Here is a 20605-nt window from a genome sequence, read left to right as displayed (position 1 = left end):
GTTTCCAGGACGGAAAACTGGAAAGCCGCAGGGGAAAAGGCCTCTACATTGTGCACTCTGCAACCTCCTATGACCAACAGTAGCTAACTTTTCATCCCTTCGCTCCAAAGCTGGGTTTCTCCATCTTGACACTACTCATGTTTTAGGCTGGATAATGCTCTCCTGTGGGAGCCTGTCCTGGCATTTCAGCAGCATCCCTGGCCTCTGTCCATTAAATGCCAGCAGAACCCCTCCCTTCAAATCCTGACAATCAAAAATGTCTTCAAATATTGCAAAATCCCCCCCAATTCCCTCCAGCTCCTCTCTCAATTTGAAAACCACTGTTGTAAAGAGAAGTCCGCCAGTCACCAGGCCCTGCCAAGGCCAAGGAGCTTCCCATCAGCCTCTTACACCTCACTAGTAAACACAGGCAGATAACCGAGCATTAACAGACATTGGACAGAAGCCTTCAACAGGACAAACACCAAGCAGACAAACAGAAAAAAGTTCCAGAGGAAACAAGGATTTATTAACAAAACAGCAGAGAATTGAAAACGAAATCAAAACCATTCTACTGAGTATCCATCAACCAGCAGAACAGCTTGTTTTTTTTTTTAACTGAACTATAATTGATTTACAATATTGTGTTAGTTTCAGGTGTACAGCAAAGTGATTCAGTTTTATATATGTGTGTGTGTGTATTCTTTTTCAGATTCTTTTCCATTATAGGTTATTACAAGATACTGAATATAGTTCCTTGTGCTATACAGTAGGACCCTGTTGTTTACCTATTTTATATATAGTAGTGTGTATCTGTTCGTCCCAAACTCCTCATTTATCCCTCTCTCCACCCCTTACCCTTTGGTAACCATAAGTTTGTTTTCTATGTCTGTGAGTCTGTTTCTGGTTTGTAAATAAGTTCATTTGTATCATTTTTTAGATTCCACATATAAGTGATATCATATGATATTCGTCTTTGACTTACTTCACTTAGTATGATAATCTCTAGGTCCATCCATGTGGCTGCAAATGGCAATATTTCATCCTTTTTTATGGCTGAGTAATATTCCATTGTATATATGTACCACATCTTCTTTATCCATTCATCTGTCAATGGACATTTAGGTTGCTTCTATGTCCTGGCTATTGTAAATACTGCTGCTATGAACATTGGGGTGCAGCTATCTTTTCATATTAGAGTTTTCATCTTTTCTGGATATGTGCCCAGTAGTGGGATTGCTGGATCATATGGTGACTCTATTTTTAGTTTTTTAAGGAGCCTCCATACTGTTCTCCATAGTGGTTGCACCAATTTACATTCCCACCAACAGTGTAGGAGGGTTCCCACACCTTTTCCAGAATTTATTTGTAGGCTTTTTGATGACGGACATTCTGACTGGTGTGAGGTAATAACTCATTGTGGTTTTGATTTGCCTTTCTCTAATTAGCGATGTTGAGCATCTTTTCATGGCCATCTGTATGTCTTCTTTGGAGAAATATCTGTTTAGGTCTGCAGAATAGCTACATGTTAAAGCCACAGAACTAACCTGGGTTCCAGGCCAGCTCCACCACTTAACTGCTTGTGTAACCTTAGTCAAAGCAGTACCTTGCTCTTCTAATCTTCACAATGGGGATAAAGATTAGTACACGTATCTCAGAGTTGCTAGAAGAAGTAAACAAGGTTTTTAAAACTTTGAAAAGCACATGGCACACAGTAAGGAATCAATACATAGTGGGTGGGGCTTATTTTGGTTTGCTTTGTTTTAATTATTCTTAGATTCTACAGTATATCCATGGCAAAAGACTAGGATGTTATGAAAAAGGAACAGTAACACACACCCACACACAGACACACACACAAACTTACTGGAATCACAATTTTGACAGCACATCCTTTAAAAATTAAATAGAAAGATGGAAAGTAAAAGTTGAGGATATCTCTCCAAAAGCAAGAGCAGAAGAAAAAAATTAGACTACCAATCCAGAAAGACCAATACACACCTAAAATAACTTCCAGAAAGATGGAGAAGAAAAGAGCTGAGGGAAGGAAATTATCAAAGAAATAAGAGCAGAAGAACAGAAGTCTCCCAACTGAAAAGGCCCATGGGATCCAACCACTGCAACACTGGGGTGCAGACAGAGAACCCCCAACACAATAACGCTTATTGTGAAATTCCTGCCCCAACCCACTCTTACCTGGTTAGTTCTCAGGCAGCCCTCAGACCTCACTAACTAGCTCAGTAGTCACTTCTCCAACAAAACATTCCCAAAATGTGAGCAAACACTCCCACCACCCCCATTACACGCTCTAAGTACCAAAAACCTGTCTGTATCTTGGTGTTAATGTTAACCTTATTTAAGTGATGATTTGAGTACTGATTTCAAGAGTCACATAGCTAAAGAACAGACCACCATGTCTATTTTTTGCCATCGTATCCCAATCAACTAACATAAGGTACAATAAGCATTTAGGTACTTTTTGTACGAATGAGCCATATAGTAAAATCACTGCTTCCTTGTAAATATAATACATTACTAATCACAACTACCTCTACCACAAAGTTCTATGGCTCTTTACATGACATAAGGAAATTTCACAAGTTTTTCATACTGTTTTGGCCTGCATTTGCTTCTTTTTATTTGTAATCCTTCAGTGACATAACTGACAAGTTCCTTGAACTAAATCTCAGATTTCCTAAAGGAATGAGTGTCACCTGGTGGAAGGACATAAGATTAAAAAGCAACTCGAGGCAATTATCTAAAGTTTAGTAGGCACAAAATAGAGACCTAGCAAAAATTTACTCAAATTAGAAACTAAAGATGTATATCTGGGCTTCCCTGGTGGCGCAGTGGTTGAGAATCTGCCTGCCAATGCAGGGGACACGGGTTCGAGCCCTGGTCTGGGAAGATCCCGCATGCCGTGGAGAAACTAGGCCCGTGAGCCACAATTACTGAGCCTGCGCGTCTGGAGCCTGTGCTCCGCAACAAGAGAGGCCGCGATAATGAGAGGCCTGCGCACCGCGATGAAGAGTGGCCCCTGCTCACCGCAACTAGAGAAAGCCCTCGCACAGAAACGAAGACCCAACACAGACATAAATAAATAAATAAAAATTTAAAAAAAAGATGTATATCAACTTTGTCAAGTAATGCAAATCAAATTTTTATCATCTGCATAATGTAAAACATACCAGTTTAAATAAATGAAATTTATAAATAAAATGTATTTTTAAAGTTGGCAGTTAACACCATTTAATTTAGCTTCTAACTGAACTAAACACAGAAATGAAAATGAGGAAAAAAGCACTTATAGCTTCTACTCTCCCAAGGTGCAAAAGAAAAGGAAGTTACAATTGAAACACGAATTGCATATGAAATATATGATTTGATGTATTAAAGGCCACTTTTTTTTTAAATTAGGAAAGCTCTTTATCAGAAGGTGTGTGTGCGTGCATGTGTTTTATACTTTGATCTTGAAAGCCCGCGCTTGTTAAGCCAAAATAACCTCATGAAATTTAGTAAGAAAACAAGGGGACTATGAGAATAATACAGACATAGCTGTCGTGATGAGAAAGAACGTGAAATTAGAGACGGACGATCAAGGATGGCACACCCCACTGCACTGGGAAGATCACAAAAAATAGTGAGACTAAAATACACGTCCACTTTTCTCCAGAGGGAGGTGCGTGTGTATCAAGAAAGAAAACATTACTAAGTTTTGACAAGAAAACAAACACTAACTTTTTACAGTGCAACTGTCAGATCAATAGCAACCACTTAAAGTAACGAACTTCATGGATGTTAATACGCATTTAGCTTCACCGCTACATCACTGAGCTGTATATGAAAGACAGAACAGAAATACCACACGGTGCAGGTACCTGTTGGGAGTGAGTGGGGTAAACTGGGCGATAACCACCCCCAAGTCTTTAGCGGCTTCTAACAGGGAAGGCCTGTTGTCGCCTGACACCGCCCGTCCTGGGAACTCTGCTCACACGCCCACGTACCGGACCGGGGAGATGGTGCGCCCGGCACCTCACACCCGTCACCAAGGGGGCCGGAGACCAGGCCAACTCCTCAGGGCTCCTGCCCTGCAGCCACACCTCACCTCCACTCACATCTTATCGAGTCCCCAAGTTTCGTGGCCACAACTAACGACTGACGTCAAGGGGCACAGCTAAGGTGACCTCACAGGTGCCTGCGAACTGTATTACCATAGGAGAGATGCAGGATGGCAGGATGGATGCTTTTGTGATTCAGAATGAAATCATTTCAAATTAATTAACTCCATTTTATATACACAAAAGCCTACGATTTCACTTTGAGGGTTTTTTTAATAATAAATTTGCATTAAAGTCTTGGTTTATAAAATTCCAATAGAGCGTTTTAAACAACATTTTGAAACTTTTAAAAGTACTTAATCTGAAAATGTTAAGGATTTTCTAAGTATTTTACGTGAAAATGGAAAGAATTATAAAATCAACAGTACATGATTTCCAAATCATGACCACCAAAGAACACCTCTCATTCCTATCTTTACTGACATAGAAAAAACATTAACTAACATTCATTTTAAAACAGGTGGATTAAAAATCTTTCTCTACTGTCACCTATCTGTAATAAAGACGACACAACTTATGCAACAACTTGAGTTAACTGAAAGTGATTTAAAGAAACAAACTACATTTTCAATTATTTACGAAGGACCATAGTATTTCAATAAACAAACCCAGTGGGATGTGAGCAGCTCTTACTATGCCCTCGGCAAGCACTCAAGTATTTGTGAAATAATTGGAAACCAAACCGGGAAAGACGAAGCCTGGAAGGGAAGGTGCCCAGTCTCCCTTAATAGTCACCTCCCTTGAACACCTACGTCACTTGTAAGCCACGTGGAATATGCAGGGATGAACTACACAGAGCTGCTGCCCAGAAAGGACTGGCTTCAACAAACAACTATACCCGTAATTACAGTGGGCGCCAAAAATACGCTACACGGATGCTCACAGCCAAAAGGGAATGCTAGATCAGTGCAAACAGCCATGGAGAACCTCTCTGGAACCAGCACATAGAAATAAATCAGACCTCAGACTTGGCCGGGGGCTACATACACCTCACACCCTAACACATGTTCTCCGAAAGATCTATGAGCTAAGGGTTTTGTATTGGACAGTGGGTCTGTCCAAGATGCTTCTGTCTTCTGCATTTAAGACAAAAAGAATCTGTGTGTGTATGTATGCTTCAACTCAATAAACTATCAGAAAAAGTAGATGGGACACAGACCAGAAGATACTTACAATGCATATAAACAAAGATCCAGAATCAGATATATAAAGTAATTCCTACAAATCAACCAGAAAAAGACAAATAACCAAAGAGAAAAAGCAGGCAAAGGATATAAAAAGGCATAAAAAGGAAATTGGAAAAGCTCAATCTCTAATATTCAAATAAATAGAAACTAAAATAAAGGGACAGTATTTCAAATTGATCCTGTTGGCAAAAATTAATTCCAAGTGTTAACACAGATGTAAAGCAATTGGGACTCTCCTTCTGTTGGTGGGAGTGAGAAAGGAAACAATCTTAGAAGAGCAATCTGGTAATACCTAAAGAAGTGTGAGATGCACCCCAGTCTTGGTGCATTAACAAAATGTTAAGCAAAAAAAAATGCAAAAAGATGTAAGTATGATTCTAATTATAAAAAGTTTTCAAACAGAAAAAATAATACTTCATATTTTTTAGGAACAGAAGTTCAAGATAAGGTGACCTCTGGCAGGTGAGGGAAAGGAATGGAAACAAGAAGGGACACTCAGGCTTCAACTGAATCTGCAGTATTTTTCTTTCTTAAGCTGCGTGGTGAATATGTGGGTATTCAAGCTATGGTTCTGCCTTTTTTAATGCCCAAAATATTCTATGACAGTTTTAAAGTGAAGGAAAAGTTAGAAAACACATTTAGCCAACTCAAGAACTTTTTCAAGAATTTCAAATCATAGACTATTAATTTCCATTGCAATTTTACAGAGAGAAAGGAAATAAAGAGGCAAGAACAAAAGTTTATTAAGGCAAGAACACATCATCCTGAAAAAGCAGAAATGTAGCCAAAGGGATAATGAGAAGAATAGCGAAATCCTGGGATAAAGCACTGAGCACAGCTAACAAAAAGAAAGAAATGGAGGTTTATGAGGATAAAAATAACAGTGACTCATGTACCAGGTCCATTTAAAGCATGTTTCATAGGCTAATTCCTTCACTCCCCGTAAGAAGCATACCAGGTAGGTACTACTACTGTCTCCATTTAACATATAAGGAAAAGGAGACATGGTGAAGTAAAATCCTATGATTGCTACTATCATCTTACTGCTGGCACAGTGTTCCTGGCACAGCGAGAATCTGAGACCAAGCAACACAGCTCCACAGTCCCAGCTCTAAACCACTGCTTCAGATGTGTATTCACAAGAAGGGCCAGCTGGGTACCTGGACACACAGAGTACGTCTCAATATTCGCAAGGCAACTAGACAAATACAGTGAGAACGAAATGATTGCAAGAGTGAGAGCAAAAGGCAAAGAAGGAAAAAAGAAGCAACAAAAGGTCCGAAGTTAATCTGAATGATGAAAGTCGTCCTGGAGGTTACAAGATTCCTCCCTCTAGAAATGACCTTGGTCTCCTTCAGCCACGTGTGGAAACCACTCGTTCACGTAATGAATCTGAGCGGAGTGCCGAACGTACCAGAATAAACTCAGGGAACATTATCCAGTCCCTCCCCCCAAATCTAATGGCGTTTACACCACAAGTTTACTTGTGGTTCTAATTTTTTTAGATTTGGGGACACATACCCTCGAAATACTGTTTAAAATGGCAGCTAGGTCTCCAAGCCAGCCCACAAAAGCATGTGAAATGTCACCTGAACCCGGAGTTTTCTGTGAACAGCGTGCGTGTTCCTGTACACCTTCCGGCACAACCTAGAGAAGTGCGGACCTAGCTGTACGTGACCCGGCCACGTCATACTGCGTCGGGGCCCTGAGGGTCAGCCTGCTCCCTTTTTCCCTCTGGGTCCACAACCATCTTCGGTCAATGTACTCTGAGAACCAACTCAGAGCATCAGGACCACGCTCAAGGCTCAACAGCATCCCGGCAAGAGGACGCGAACTGCTGCCTGCCCTCACGTTGAGGGAAGGCCTCCGAAACCAGCACAGCCCAGAGCTGGGGTGACAGACAGGGACGGATGACCCAGGGCACCAGGACTGCAGACACACAATTCACTAAGCCAGTCACTCCCCAACCGGATATGTCCAGTCACCTGCAGAACGATTTTGCAAAACCTAAGGAAGCGGGGAGAGACACATCTCTGTGCCCAGCAACGCCACTGTTAGGTAGAAAAACCTAGAGAAGCTGGAGGTTTCCCTACTGGAATTAAGTCTCTGAAACTGGAGAATCACGGGAATCGCCTCCACAAGGGAAGTGAGAGGGTTACTGACCTCCTGACCCCATCCATTCTAGGGAATGAACTGTTCTTAAATCAGGTAGGATACCCTGTACATTCATGTTTGTGGAGAATGTACGTTCTGTCAGTCAAATATGAATAAATGCAAATTCAGATGACTGTTCTAAAGCTAAGCATATTCAAATAAACATATAAATCTCACAGTAACTTTTAAAAGATGCTCTTCCATTATATTAAACACAGACCCGGCAAGAGGAAACAGCCCCCTGGAGTATCTATGGTCCTTCCTCCTATCCCCAGTTACAAGCAAATGTCTAAGAAGGGTTACATATGGCCTCTGTTTTGAGAGAGTGAATTACAAGGGCAACAATTTACTCAGGGTCTCAGGAATTCATATCTTCGGCAGACCTTACATGTTTCTGTGCCTGAAAAAATGTAAGCTATAACGTAAGAAATAACTTCGTCTGGCTGCTCCAACAGAGCTGGCCGAACAGTTACCTTTGATTGGCCAAGGAGCGTTACCAGCTGCTGATACCCAATTCTCCACTCCGTCAGACCAGGTGGCCAGGGATCATTTGCAATGTCGGCTGCCTTGTCCTCTTCCTCCCACCCAAGGCAAATGGTATTGCAGAGGCAAGTAACATGACCTCCCCAACGGGTTTCCTCTCTGAACCTAACACCCCCTCTCCCCTCCAAAACAGCACAATTTGTTTCTGCAGAGCCCGGGACCAGTGTCTTGTAAAATAGCCTTTCAGCCTTGAATCTGATTTACTACTGTGTAAATATCACCTTTCCCCCCAATATGATGCTTTTCGTTGCTTCTAGATTAAAGGAAGAGAAAAACATGGAGTGCCTGCATGATTATAAAACCACAGCTCAATAAAATTCACTCTCACTCTCTCTTTATAGCTTGACTGTATCAATTATCCTGGAAATAACTGCTTTCCAAGCAAGTCTCATGGTGCTAATGATTAAGAAAACTGGAATTACTGAAAGATTAAGATCAAGCATTACCTTCAAGCTGGTTTTTCATTTCCTGAAGTTTCCAGGTTGGAGATATAAAATTTTTAAAGTACATTCTCATTCACAGGTTGCTTTCTGAGCATCTGCTCAAGACTTATTTTCAGACTCAAGATTAAGATTTTCACTTTTAAAATTCTACCTAAATTCATGAGCATTAAAAACTTCACAAATTCATATTAATATGGAGATTGAAAATAAACCCCCTGCTGAGTTATCCCTCACACCTTGCTTGCACTTCTCAACTACTCTGCCCACGGTGTCATGTGTTTCATTAAAAACAAAATTGCAAGACATCTTTCAGAAGAGAAATTGAACATTTCCAATTACAAATGTAATTTGGTAAGGAGCTATTATCCAAAATACATAAAGAACTCTTACACATCAGTAATCAAATGACAGCCAAATTAAAAAGAGGGCGAAGGGAGATTTCTGGTTTCAGCTCAGACATGTAAGGAGAATGGAAGTTGCAGCACACAATGCCACTCTGAAATCAGGACAGGCAGGAATGCAGAGAGTCATGGCTGAAATCAGCTTAGCAGGGGCAGATGTTACTGGAGCCAGAAACTTGTAGGGACCCTTAACTGGTGATTTTGACAAACTGATGGTGGGCAAATGTGACTAGTCCGAGGGTTAAAAACTCCTGGGGACCCAGTCTTGGAGGAGACCCTTGCACTTCCCTCCAGGAGCCCCACCAAGTTCTCATGGTGACAGGAGAAAAATCCCCTATTATTTCAAGCAGGGGAAGGAGAAAGGTAATCATTTTGAAATACACAGGCCAAGAGCTTTCTCCATAACAAAGTCCTCCCCTCTAATGGAGGGGCTTTATTTGCCAGAGCTTTTTTTGACCTGAGGAAAGGGCAGTAAGATAACACTAGCCCCCTCTGGCCTTCCTGTCTCAAATAAGGGGAGAAAGGAAAGAGAAAAAAAAAAGAGGCTAAGAAATGTTTCTGAAGGTCCTCAGAGCCCAGGAGCTGACATTTAATCAGAAGATTATATAACAATTCCTCTCCCCTACAACTCACCACCATCAACAGGGCTCCAGTAAAATAACAGTGGATTATAACTGAGAGAGCCATAAGACACAGACTCCAAGAGAGTTCTTAAGGAAAGACAAAGGGGACAGGGGAGGGGAGACACTCAGAGCTACAGCAAACACTGAACACAGCCAGGTCAACATAAAAACTCACATGAAAAGCCTAATTACCTCAGTACCTATTACCCAATACATCATGTCCAACTTTCAACAGAAAATCACAAAGCATGATAAAAGGCAATAAAAACACAGTCTGAAGAGATAAAGCAAGCATCAGAACTAGACTCAGCTCTGACACAGATTTTGGAACTATGAAACGGAGAATTTAAAATATGTATGATAAATAGGCTAATGGCTCTAACGGAAAAAGTGGACAACATGCAAAAACAGACGGAAAATGTAAGCAGAGAGATGGAAACTGTAAGAGAGAATCAAAGTGAAATGCTAGAAATGAAGAACACCATAACAGAAATGAAGAATGCTTTTGATGTGCTCACCAGTAGATTGGACATGGCCAAGGAAAGAATCAGTAAAGATTGCAAATATGTTCATGGAAATTCCCCAAACTGAAATAGGATGAAATTTGTAAAAAGGAACAGAATACCCAAGAACTGCAGGACAATTACAAAAGGTGTTATATACACATAATGGGAACACCAGAAGGAAAACAGAGAGAGAAAGAAGAAATATTCAAAGTAATAATGGCTGAAAATTCTCCAAAATTAATGATGAAACACCAAACCACAGATCCAGGAAGCTCAGAAAACATCCAACAGAATAAATCCCCAATAATCTACACTTTGGTATACGATACTCAAACTGCAAGATCCAAAAATGAAGAGGAAATCTTGAAAGAAGTTCAAGTGAAAAAACACCTTACCTATATAAGATAAAGACAAGAATTACATCAGACACCTCATCAGAAACTATGCAAGCAAGAAGAAACTGGAGTAAAATATTTAAAGTGTTGAAAGGAAGAAACACCACCCTAGAATTCTGTATCCAGTGAAGCCGTACTTACAAAGTAAAGGAGAAATAAACAAACTTAAATTTAAGAAATTTGCTGTCAGTAGACCTGCCTTGCAACACGTGTTAAAAGAAGTTCTTCAAGAGACAAGGAAAGTGATATTGGTCAGGCACTTGGAAATACATTAAGAAAAGAAGAGCATCAGAGAAGGAGTAAATAAAGGTAAAACAAAATCTTTTATTTTTATTATTCTTAATTGATCTGATAACTGTTCAAATAATAGCAGCAGTATGTTGGGTGACTACAGTATATGGATAAGTGAAATGAATGACAGCAATGTTACAAAGGATGGGAAAAAAGGAATTAAGAATATTCTTTATAAGGTACCTGCAACTACCTGTGAAATGGTACAGTGTTACTTGAAAGTAGACCTAGATTAGTTGTAATGTATGCAGCAAACTCTAGGGCAAGCACTAAGAAATCTTTGATATGTTAAGAAAGAACAAATGGAATCATACAATGTGTTCTACTAAAAGCAGAGAAGGAAGAAACAGGGTGATTAAAATGTAAAAGAAAAACAAATGTTATGAATAGAAATCAGTGGCAAATATGGCAAATATAACCCAGCTATGTCAACAATCACTTTAAATATGAATGGTCTAAATATACCAATTAAAAGACAAAGACTGTGAGAGTAGATTAAATAAGGAAGAACTTACTGTCTACAAGAAACCCACCTTAAATATAAAGACACAGATTGATTAAAAGTAAAGGAATGGAGAAAGATAAACCATGCAAAGAAAGCTGGAGTACCTGCATCTATTTTAGGCAAAGCAGCAGAACAGGGAAAATTATAAGGGATAAAGGAGGGCATTACATAATGAAAACGGGGTCATTTCTCTGAGAAAACATAACAATCCTTAACGTGTATGCACCTAACAAGACAGTGTCGAAATATATGAGGCAAAACTGGTAAAACTGCAAGGAGAGGACTTCCCTGGTGGTACAGTGGTTAAGAATCCGCCTGCCAATGCAGGGTACACGGGGTCGAGCCCTGGTCCGGGAAGATCCCACATGCCATGGAGCAACTAAGCCTGTGTGCCACAACTACTGAGCCTGTGCTCTGGAGCCCGCAAGCCACAACTACTGAGCCCGTGAGCCACAATTACTGAAGCCCGTGTACCTAGAGCCCGTGCTCTGCAACAACAGAAGCCACTGCAATGAGAAGCCCGCGCACCGCAACGAAGGGTAGCCCCCTCTCGCTGCAACTAGAGAAAGCCCACGCTCAGAAACAAAGACCCAATGCAGCCAAAAATAAATAAATAAATTTATTTTTAAAAAATTGCAAGGAGAAATGAACAAAGCCACTATTATACTCAGAAACTTCAACACTCTTCTATCAGTAATTGACAGATCCAGCAGGCAGAAAGTCAGTAAGGATATGGTTGAACCAAATAGCATCATCAAGCAACTGAATCTAATACTTCATCTAACAACAGCAGTATACACATTCTTCTCAAGCTCACATAGAACAAGACAGACCACATTCCGAGCCATAACATACCTTAGCAAATTTAAAAGAATGGAAATCATACAGCATATGCTCTCAGATCACATGGAGTTAAAATAGAAATCAACAGAAAGACAGCAGTAAAATCTCCACATATTTGGGAATTAACCAACAATTCTAAATAACACATGGGTCAACGAAGAAGTCTCAAGATAAATTTTTTAAATACTTTGCAATAAATGAAAATGTAACTTACCAAAATCTGTGGGATGCTGCAAAAGTAGTGGTTAGAGGGAAAGTATAGCATTGAAGGTAAGAAAATCAGAAAAACTAAAATCAGTAACCCAAGTGTCTACCTTAGGAAACTAGAGAAAAAAAGAGCATGGAGAAAAAAAAAGAATAAAATACAAGCAAAAAGCAATAAAACTGAAACAAGAAACAGGAAAACTCAATGAAACCAAAAGCTGGTTCTTTGAAAAGATTAACTGATAAACCTACAGCCAAGCTAACCAAGAAAAAAAATGAGAGAAGACACAAATTACTACTATCAGAAATGAGTTGTCATCATTATGAAGCCCATGGATGTTAAAAGGATAACAAAAGATTATAAATAATTCTACGCCCTCAAACTTGATAACTTACATGATTCCACCAATTCCTTGAAAGATACAAGTGACAATAACTCTCACACAAAGATAAATACGTGATCTAAGTAGGCTTATATCTATTAAAGAAATTGAATCAATAATTAATAACCTTCCAAAACAGCAAGCACTAGGCCCAGATGGTTTCACTGGTGAATTTAAGGGAAAAATCATACCAATTCTCTACAAGCTCTTCCAGAAAAAATAAAAGCAGAGAGTGCACTTCCTAACTATATACCTAACCATATACCAAGCATTGTCCTACTACCAAAACCAGATAAAGACATTACAAGAAAGGAAAACTACAGACTAGTAACTCTTATGAACAGAGATGTAAAAATCCTCAACAAAACATTAGCAAATCAAATCCAACAATGTATAACATGAATTATATACCAAAACCTAGGGGGATTTTTCCCAGGAATGCAAAGGCTGGTTCAATATTCAGAAGTAATAATGTAATCCACCACATCAACAGGATAAAAAAAGTCATATGATCATATCAAGAAATGCAAAAAATCACTTGAAAAAAAAAATCCAACATCCATTTATGATAAAAACTCTCAACAAACTAGGAATAGAGAGGACTTCCTCAACTTGATAAAGAATATGTATAAAATACCTAGAGCTAACATCATACTTCATGGTGAAAAACTAGATTCTTCCCCCCTAAGATCAATAACAACGCAAGGAAGTCCCCTCCGTCTCACCATTCATAGTCAATACTTCACTGAAATTCCCAACTAACGCTGTAAGAAAAGGAAACAAAAGGTACATAGATTGGGAAGGAAGAAATAAAACTGCCTTTGTTCATAGATGACATGATTATCTATGTATTAACAGAAAATGCCAAAGAATCAACAAAAAAACTCTGAAACCTACTACATGACCAGAGCAAGGATTCAGGATACAAATTTAATACACAAAAATCAGTTACTTTTCTATACACCAGCAATGAACAATTGGAATTCGAAATTAAATTAGTCTCCAAAAATTAGGTATAAATCTAACAAAATATGTACAGAATATAAATAAGTACAAAAACACTGATGAAAGAAACCAAAGATGATCTCAATAAATGAGAGATATTCCATGCTCATGGGCAAGAATACATAATATTAAGATGTCAATTATTCCCAGTTTGATCTATATATTCAACATAACCCCAATCAAAATTCAAGCAAGTTATTTTGTTGATATGACAAACTGATCCTAAAGTTTATATGAGTAGGCGAAAGACCCAGAATACCTGAAACGATACTGAGAAGAGTGAGAGGATGGACACTACCCCACCTCAAGACTTACCATAAAGCTACAGTAATCAAGCTTCCCTGGTGGCACAGTGGTTAAGAATCCATCTGCCAATGCAGGGGGCACAGGTTCAAGCCCTGGTCCGGGAAGATCCCACATGCCGTGGAGCAACTAAGCCCGTGCGCCACAACTACTGAGCCTGTGCTCTGGAGCCCACGAGCCACAACTAATGAGCCCGCACGCCACAACTACTGAAGCCCACGTGCCTACAGCCCGTACACGGCAACAAGAGAAGCCACCGCAACGAGAAGCCCGCGCACCACAACGAAGAGTAGCCCCCGCTCGCCGCAACTAGAGAAAAGCCCGCGTGCAGCAACGAAGACCCAACACAGCCAAAAAAATAAAAAAAAAGAAAAGAAAAGCTACAGTAATCAAGAAGGTAGTACTGATGAAAAAACAGACAAATAGGTCAGTGGAACACAATAGAGAGCCCAGAAATAGACCCACACAATAAAAATCAACTGATGTTTGACAGAGGAGCAAAGGCAATTCAATGGAGACAGGACGGTCTTTTCAACAACTGATGCTAGAAAAATTGGATATTCACTATGCAAAAATGTGAACGTAGACACAGAAGTTACACCTTTCACAAAAATTAACTCAAAATCAATCACAGAGCTAAATGTAAAAACTGTAGAGGATAACAGAAGAGAAAATCTAGGTGACCCTGGGTATGGCAATGAGTTTCTGATACATCTCCAAAAGCACGATCCATGAGAGAAAACTTAAGTTGAACTTTATTAAAATTAAAAACTTCTGCTCTGTGAAGACACCATTATGAAAATGAAGACAAGTCACATGCTGGGAGAAAATATTTGCAAAACACATATCTGATAAAAGACTTGTATCCAAGAAAGACAAAGAAATGATAAAACTCAACAATAAGGGGAAAACAGCTCATTTAAAAAACAGACAAAAGATCTGAATAGACACTTCAACAAAGAAGACATACAGATGACAAATAAGCGTATGAAAAGATGCTTAACATCACGACATAAGAGAATTGCACATTAAAACAGTAATGAGATACCATTACACACGTATCAGAATGGCTAACATCCACAAAACTGACAACGCCAGACGCTGACAAGGATGCAGAACAACAGGAGCTCTCAGGCGCTGCGGGTGGGAATGCAAATAGCACAGCCACTGCGGAAGGCAGACTGGCAGCTTCTCAGAAAGCTCAACACTCTTACCATATGATCCAGGAGCCACGCTGCTAGGTATTTACCCAAATGACTGGAAAACTTAACGCCCACACAAAAACCTGCACACAAATGGTAATCAAAGTTTTATTCGTAACTGCCCAAGGCTAGAAGCAACCAAGACTTCCTTGACTTGGGTGAGGAGAGAACCTACAGCCGAGAGAAGCTGGCAGTCTCCATCCTGAAGACACGAGGTTCACACCTGCCTCCTGGTGTTTGTACAGTATAGTTATTTCTTCTGCCTGACCTCCCCCTCCTCCCGCCTAAATTCTTACCTGAGCAACTCTGATTCAACATGCAGGTTTTAGCTTAAACTACCGAATCCTCCTTGAGCACCTCTCAGAGGCCAGCACCGAGGGAGACACCTCGCGTGTCCCATAACAGCTGTAAACGCGGGCAGCCCCGGGAGGCTGCAACTGCCCATCGCTGCGTCTACAAGCCCTCTGGGGGGCTGGAGACGCCAGAAAACAAGGGGCTGCACCCGCTCTGCCGGAAAGCTTAGCCCTGGGGACCTACACGGTGTCTGGCACATAGTAAGACATCAACAAAGACAGCACCAACAAAGCAATCAATCATCGGAAATTAAAACTACGTAACGCAATGTTACAAGGGTCTAGTGAGTTTTACCATTACTCCTGTAAGACTGAAATCACAGAAATACACACAGTAATTCAATCACATCAGGAAATTTTTCTTGAAAATAATCAATCTGTGTTTTGTTGAAATACTTCAGAATCCCAACAGGATAAACTTCAGATTGCTACCTTTTTTTCTCCTGTCCCGACACATGTATGCAACAATTTGAAAGGGGAGAAAAAGCATACACAGCTATTTAAAAGGTACTAAAAGTTTCATATTCTTATCCTAGAAATCCAACACAACTGTGAAATAAGAACAAAAATTTCTTGAAGAAACAAAACTACCAGGCTTCTTTAAAATAAATATAATACAGTTATGGAAGTCTTTAAGCCACATCTTGTTCTAAAGTGAACTTAAACCAGATTATAAAAATACATACAATGCCACTGAATAAAATAAAATTTAAAGTAAGTAAAGGAATCTCAGTAGGAAAAAACACAAGGATAGGAGATCAATTTAGAAATGAGGTTCAGACACAGACTACATGCTTCATGGTTCTGTATATTTGCAAAACATGGGTCCAAAATGCGGCTCTATGCTGACTGATGATCTATCAACTTCACTAGGTCACGTGAAGATGGATATCCTTGTCTTACCTCACATTATATATGATATTTCCTAGGTCTTCTACCGGTACCATCTTTCTTCTGACCTCACCCTCAGCCTAACCCTTTTTCGGGATCTCGTGCTCACAGTTTTTATTATTCAACTTTTCTATTTAGAAGTTTTTCTTTAAAAAAAGAAATCCGCAGCTAACGCAGTATAGGATCATCATAGCTCTTCTCCAGTGACAAGCTCACAACCTCCAGTACTCCCCCAGAGTGGAGCTCAAAATCCTACGGTGGCACGTGCCATACCTGCCACAGACCCTGACACCAAACCTACCTCTTCTTAAGTATATTTTACCTCAGACCAGCAAGTTGTCTGCATTCAAAACTGTGTGGCGATTTAACAACCACTTTCTTTTTTACCTAAAAGAAGACGAGAACTGTGAAAATTTGGGGCTAGAATAAAATCAGGTTTTACATTCACCCAATTCTAACCCATATACCAACAGCGTCAACTGCAGGCAAAAGAGCGTAACGTCAGAGCACATTTTGATTCAGTCTAAAAACAACTCTTTTCAAACAAATTCCTTTTGCTCTGCTGAGATTTACGTACAGAAGCCGAAGCCTTCTCTCCTCCAACCTTCAGTAGAGGCACTTGGACGACAGCTAAGCAGGCTGTCCCGGCTGTTTAAACTACTGTCGCATGAGACCTACCTCCTGCAGGGCATCCTAGGCTTTCCTACTTGAAAACTAACATAATGGGTCAGTCAGAGGACACCCTGGAGTCCCGCGCATGAGAACAGTGGGGAGCGGGGAGCTGTGAAGAAAGGGAGGACGTACTAGAGTCACATACTAAAGCTGATTTTAAAAATACACTTTACGGCAACTACTGAAAAACGTTTGGAACAGTACACATGTTGTTATGCTATTTAAAATACTAGCAACATCAATTCATTTGCTGCACTGTTTTTATAAACCAGATAGCGATAACAGTCTGCTTCCTAGCCACTTAATTATGGACACATACTTGGAATAACAACCTATGCTGAAAACTCAACAGCTAGTGTAACGAAGAAATTTTTTACACATCAGTTTTATTCTATTAATAAAAATAACAACCATCTCTGTCAATTCTTTTTGGTCCTTCACATGCTATGATAATTCATTTTTTTCTTAATAATTATATTTGCCTAACCTATGTAACTACCAAAAGAACTAAGACCTTCGCTATCTTATTTGAAACTCACAAACAACCTTGTCAATAGGTATTACAATTTCCATTTTATAGGCAAGGAAACTGAGATAGTAGCCACATTATAAATAAATACAAACACACATATATCCATTGTTTGGGGGGCATGTTTGTTTACTGATTAAGGAGTGATGATGTCATCTGAAATGTGTTTTATTCCTTCTCTCAGGAGATCAAATCAATCTAAACAAATCCATAACTATCCAACTTCCGAACATTTAATACAGGAATATTTTCATGACTGCCTCAGTAAGTGATAAACTTCATCAATTGTAAGCCCAAAACCATTTCTAACACATCCCAAGAGAGCAACTAAAAGACCTAAAATTATTCAGAATACGAAGATACCTTGGCAATTATAGAAAAACTAAATAAACCAATAAAGCACTCTTTAAATGTATTGCTACGAGAGTGCCACATATCAACACGCTAACTTCTTGAGAACTGCCACTGCTTGAAGCACACAAATTTCAGCAAATCTGACAAGAAAAAAACGCAGTAAGAATTCTCCTGTCCTGTGAAGCAACCGTACCTCAGAAGCCACTCATTTCCAAATACTATACATCAGTCAAAAAGCCTCTTCTCACAACAGACAACCATACACAACAGGTTGAGCTGAACGGAGGACGGGATCGGATACTGTTGAGGCATACGTGTCCACCTCGTCCAGACTCAAGTAAGACTCTACATTTCTTTCAGCTTGAGTTAAAACAGAGAAAATGCAACTCATATTTCCAGAAGCAAGAGTGGCATATTTTCCAGTAAGTTCCTTGTTCTCGTCTTACTATTTTAGGAGTTGCGATCACTCCCAGCATTACTGTGTGGCAAGATCTGGTTTCTGGTGGCTGATCATTTCCACGGCGTGACGCTTGGCTAACACGGTCTCCACACACTGCTTTTTATTCCTATTTAGCGTCCCTGTATTTATACACAAAATACCATTTCAGTGGCACCGTGCCAGGAGAAGAAACAGCTTTGCTAGAATTTCACTTGACTTTATTAGAGGAAATTATTTTAAATTAATGTAGCTGCTGAACAGCTGTCATCCTGAACCTCAGAAAATATATTCCTTCTAATTTTTGCTGCGAACATTTATTTGTTTAAGTTAAATTCCAGCTCGTGAATGTTGACCAGGAGGAGTCTAACCCTTCCTGCTGCTATTTCACATTCCTTTTCTAAACAAGGGCAGGCACGGGCAGGCCCCATCAGTATGCACGGCCAGATCACCACCATCAAGTGAAATCATCTATGTATTTCTGGTGGAATCCTTTTAACAACTTCCACGCCTGGCAGTGAAATGGAACAAGGCTGTTTTGTTTTCGGAGGGCAACAACTTGATCTCTGGTTTACTAGATGGCGCTCAAAATATTCTTCCATATGTTTTTCCGCGAAGATCATCTGACAACAGCATTGTTTACCTTGACTAGTGAATGCAGGCTTTTTTCACCAAAAACATCCCAGAGGAAGGTCAGGTCTTCCTGGCTGTCCACATGTGGCTGCAGCCGGGCTGGCAGAGCCGCCAGCAGCTCATACAGACCTACAAAATGGAAAGAAAACACAACGCGTCACCGTAGAGCGACCTCATTAACTTCGCTTAAGGTGTGTGAAACTGACGGCTGGAACATGTCCCTTTTACTGCATCTGTATTCTGGGCCATCAGGCAAAACTCTTCTCCAGAGAAGCAAGGGAAGCTTTTGGATTTTTAAATTCCAAAGATGTATGTATTAACAGGTCTGTTTTTACCTTATGCGGTGGTCATTTTACAGTCTTCCAAAGTTTACATAACCCGAGACAGAAAATGTGTACAAGCTTTCAAAAAAAAAAAAAAAAGAAGAAGAAGAAGAAAACGCATACATTCCTTTCCTTAATCGTTATTACATTTCCCTCAATGTTAGCCAAAAAGTGAAGTGAGTCATGAATAGGAAAAACTTCTTTAGAAGAGAAAATTGATAGCATGGTCCATTAAAATGGTTTTGTGGTTTCCAAAGAGTTCCTAATAATATATAGCTTCAAAAACATTTGCGTTATTGAACGTCCAAAATCAAGTTCCCAAAAGTAAGCCAGAATAAACCATACTTGGTGTGGCATTATTTGTAGCCACGCTTTTTTTTTTTTTTTTTTAAACAATGACAACAACAAACTGCGTAGCACTTAGGCTAAATGCGACTCTAATCTGGAGGTATGTGGTACCCCTGCAAAGAGTCAAGGCCACAGATGCAGGTTGCACGTGCGCTCACTGGAAGCTCCCTGCAAGCAGACAGTAGCGCAGTGTCCCGGGAGCAGCCTGCACAGACCATCCGTCTCGTCCCGGGGCCGGCAGACTCCTGTCCAAGAAATGCTGCAGCAGTGCTTGCCCGGGACTCTTCAGGGAGGTGACCTGGCAGAAGTCAGCATCAACTCAGAGCTCACGTTTCATTTTCCAGCGGGATTCCGTGAGGTAAAAAGGACAAAATTCTTTTTATTTCTGTCTGCTGTCTACAAAAACACCGAGACCTCCTGGGGTCTACAACACATGGGACTGTTGCTATTTCTGGTCTGAATAAGAGCTGCTGTTCATTAGAAAGACAGCTTTACAAGATATTTAACCAGTGAAGACTCGTAAATTACGGACTTCTGATTAGCGCGTCTGTTGTCTTTCCAAAGCCTTATAATATTCTGATAACCAGTGATAACTCACAACCACATGCATGGGTACCACTTTGGAAGTCAGATATGAAACTTGAGAGATTCGATTAAATTGAAACATTCCTGAAGCTGTATTTGACCAAAAAGATCCAAAATACTCCCGGCAGGAAAAACAAAAAACAAAAAACCTTCGCCCAACTGCATTCTTAAGTATTCTTGGTGGTTTATATTTATTCTCATAAAAACCTGGCATCCTGCCTAAACTAGCTCTTATTTACAATTCAGTAAAAATATTTTTACGTTAGCTCAACCTAAGTCAATGTATAATGATACACGTCTCACTTTATACAAATATATATACACACACACAAATGTAAAGTAATCACAATCGCCAAGATCAGAGATTCAAAACATGAAATTATGTAAAAAGAAGGT

At 39.9% G+C, this 20605-nt stretch overlaps 1 protein-coding gene and 1 long non-coding RNA gene across 5 annotated transcripts in view; one reads left to right on the top strand and one right to left on the bottom strand.

The window, feature by feature from the left end:
- Positions 1-20605, top strand: part of LOC309654645 — a 619568-nt gene that overhangs the window by 470927 nt on the left and 128036 nt on the right. The window lies entirely within an intron of this gene.
- MPP7 (MAGUK p55 scaffold protein 7) overlaps positions 1-20605 on the bottom strand; it is a 261809-nt gene that overhangs the window by 146266 nt on the left and 94938 nt on the right. For 3 of the 4 annotated variants that reach the window (XM_082448953.1, XM_082448952.1, XM_082448955.1), the window contains one exon: positions 18964-19082. In XM_082448953.1, the coding sequence (XP_082305079.1) occupies positions 18964-19082 (119 nt within the window). Of the gene's footprint in view, positions 1-18330; positions 18464-18963; positions 19085-20605 lie in introns of those variants that run through there. The other variant, XM_082448954.1, reaches the window with a different exon arrangement.

The sequence above is a fragment of the Balaenoptera physalus genome (genome assembly GCF_965194825.1).
Source record: "Balaenoptera physalus genome assembly, chromosome: 2".
NCBI lineage: Eukaryota > Metazoa > Chordata > Mammalia > Artiodactyla > Balaenopteridae > Balaenoptera > Balaenoptera physalus.
Note: the sequence above shows the minus strand (reverse complement) of the source record. Positions and strands in the feature narration are given on the sequence as shown.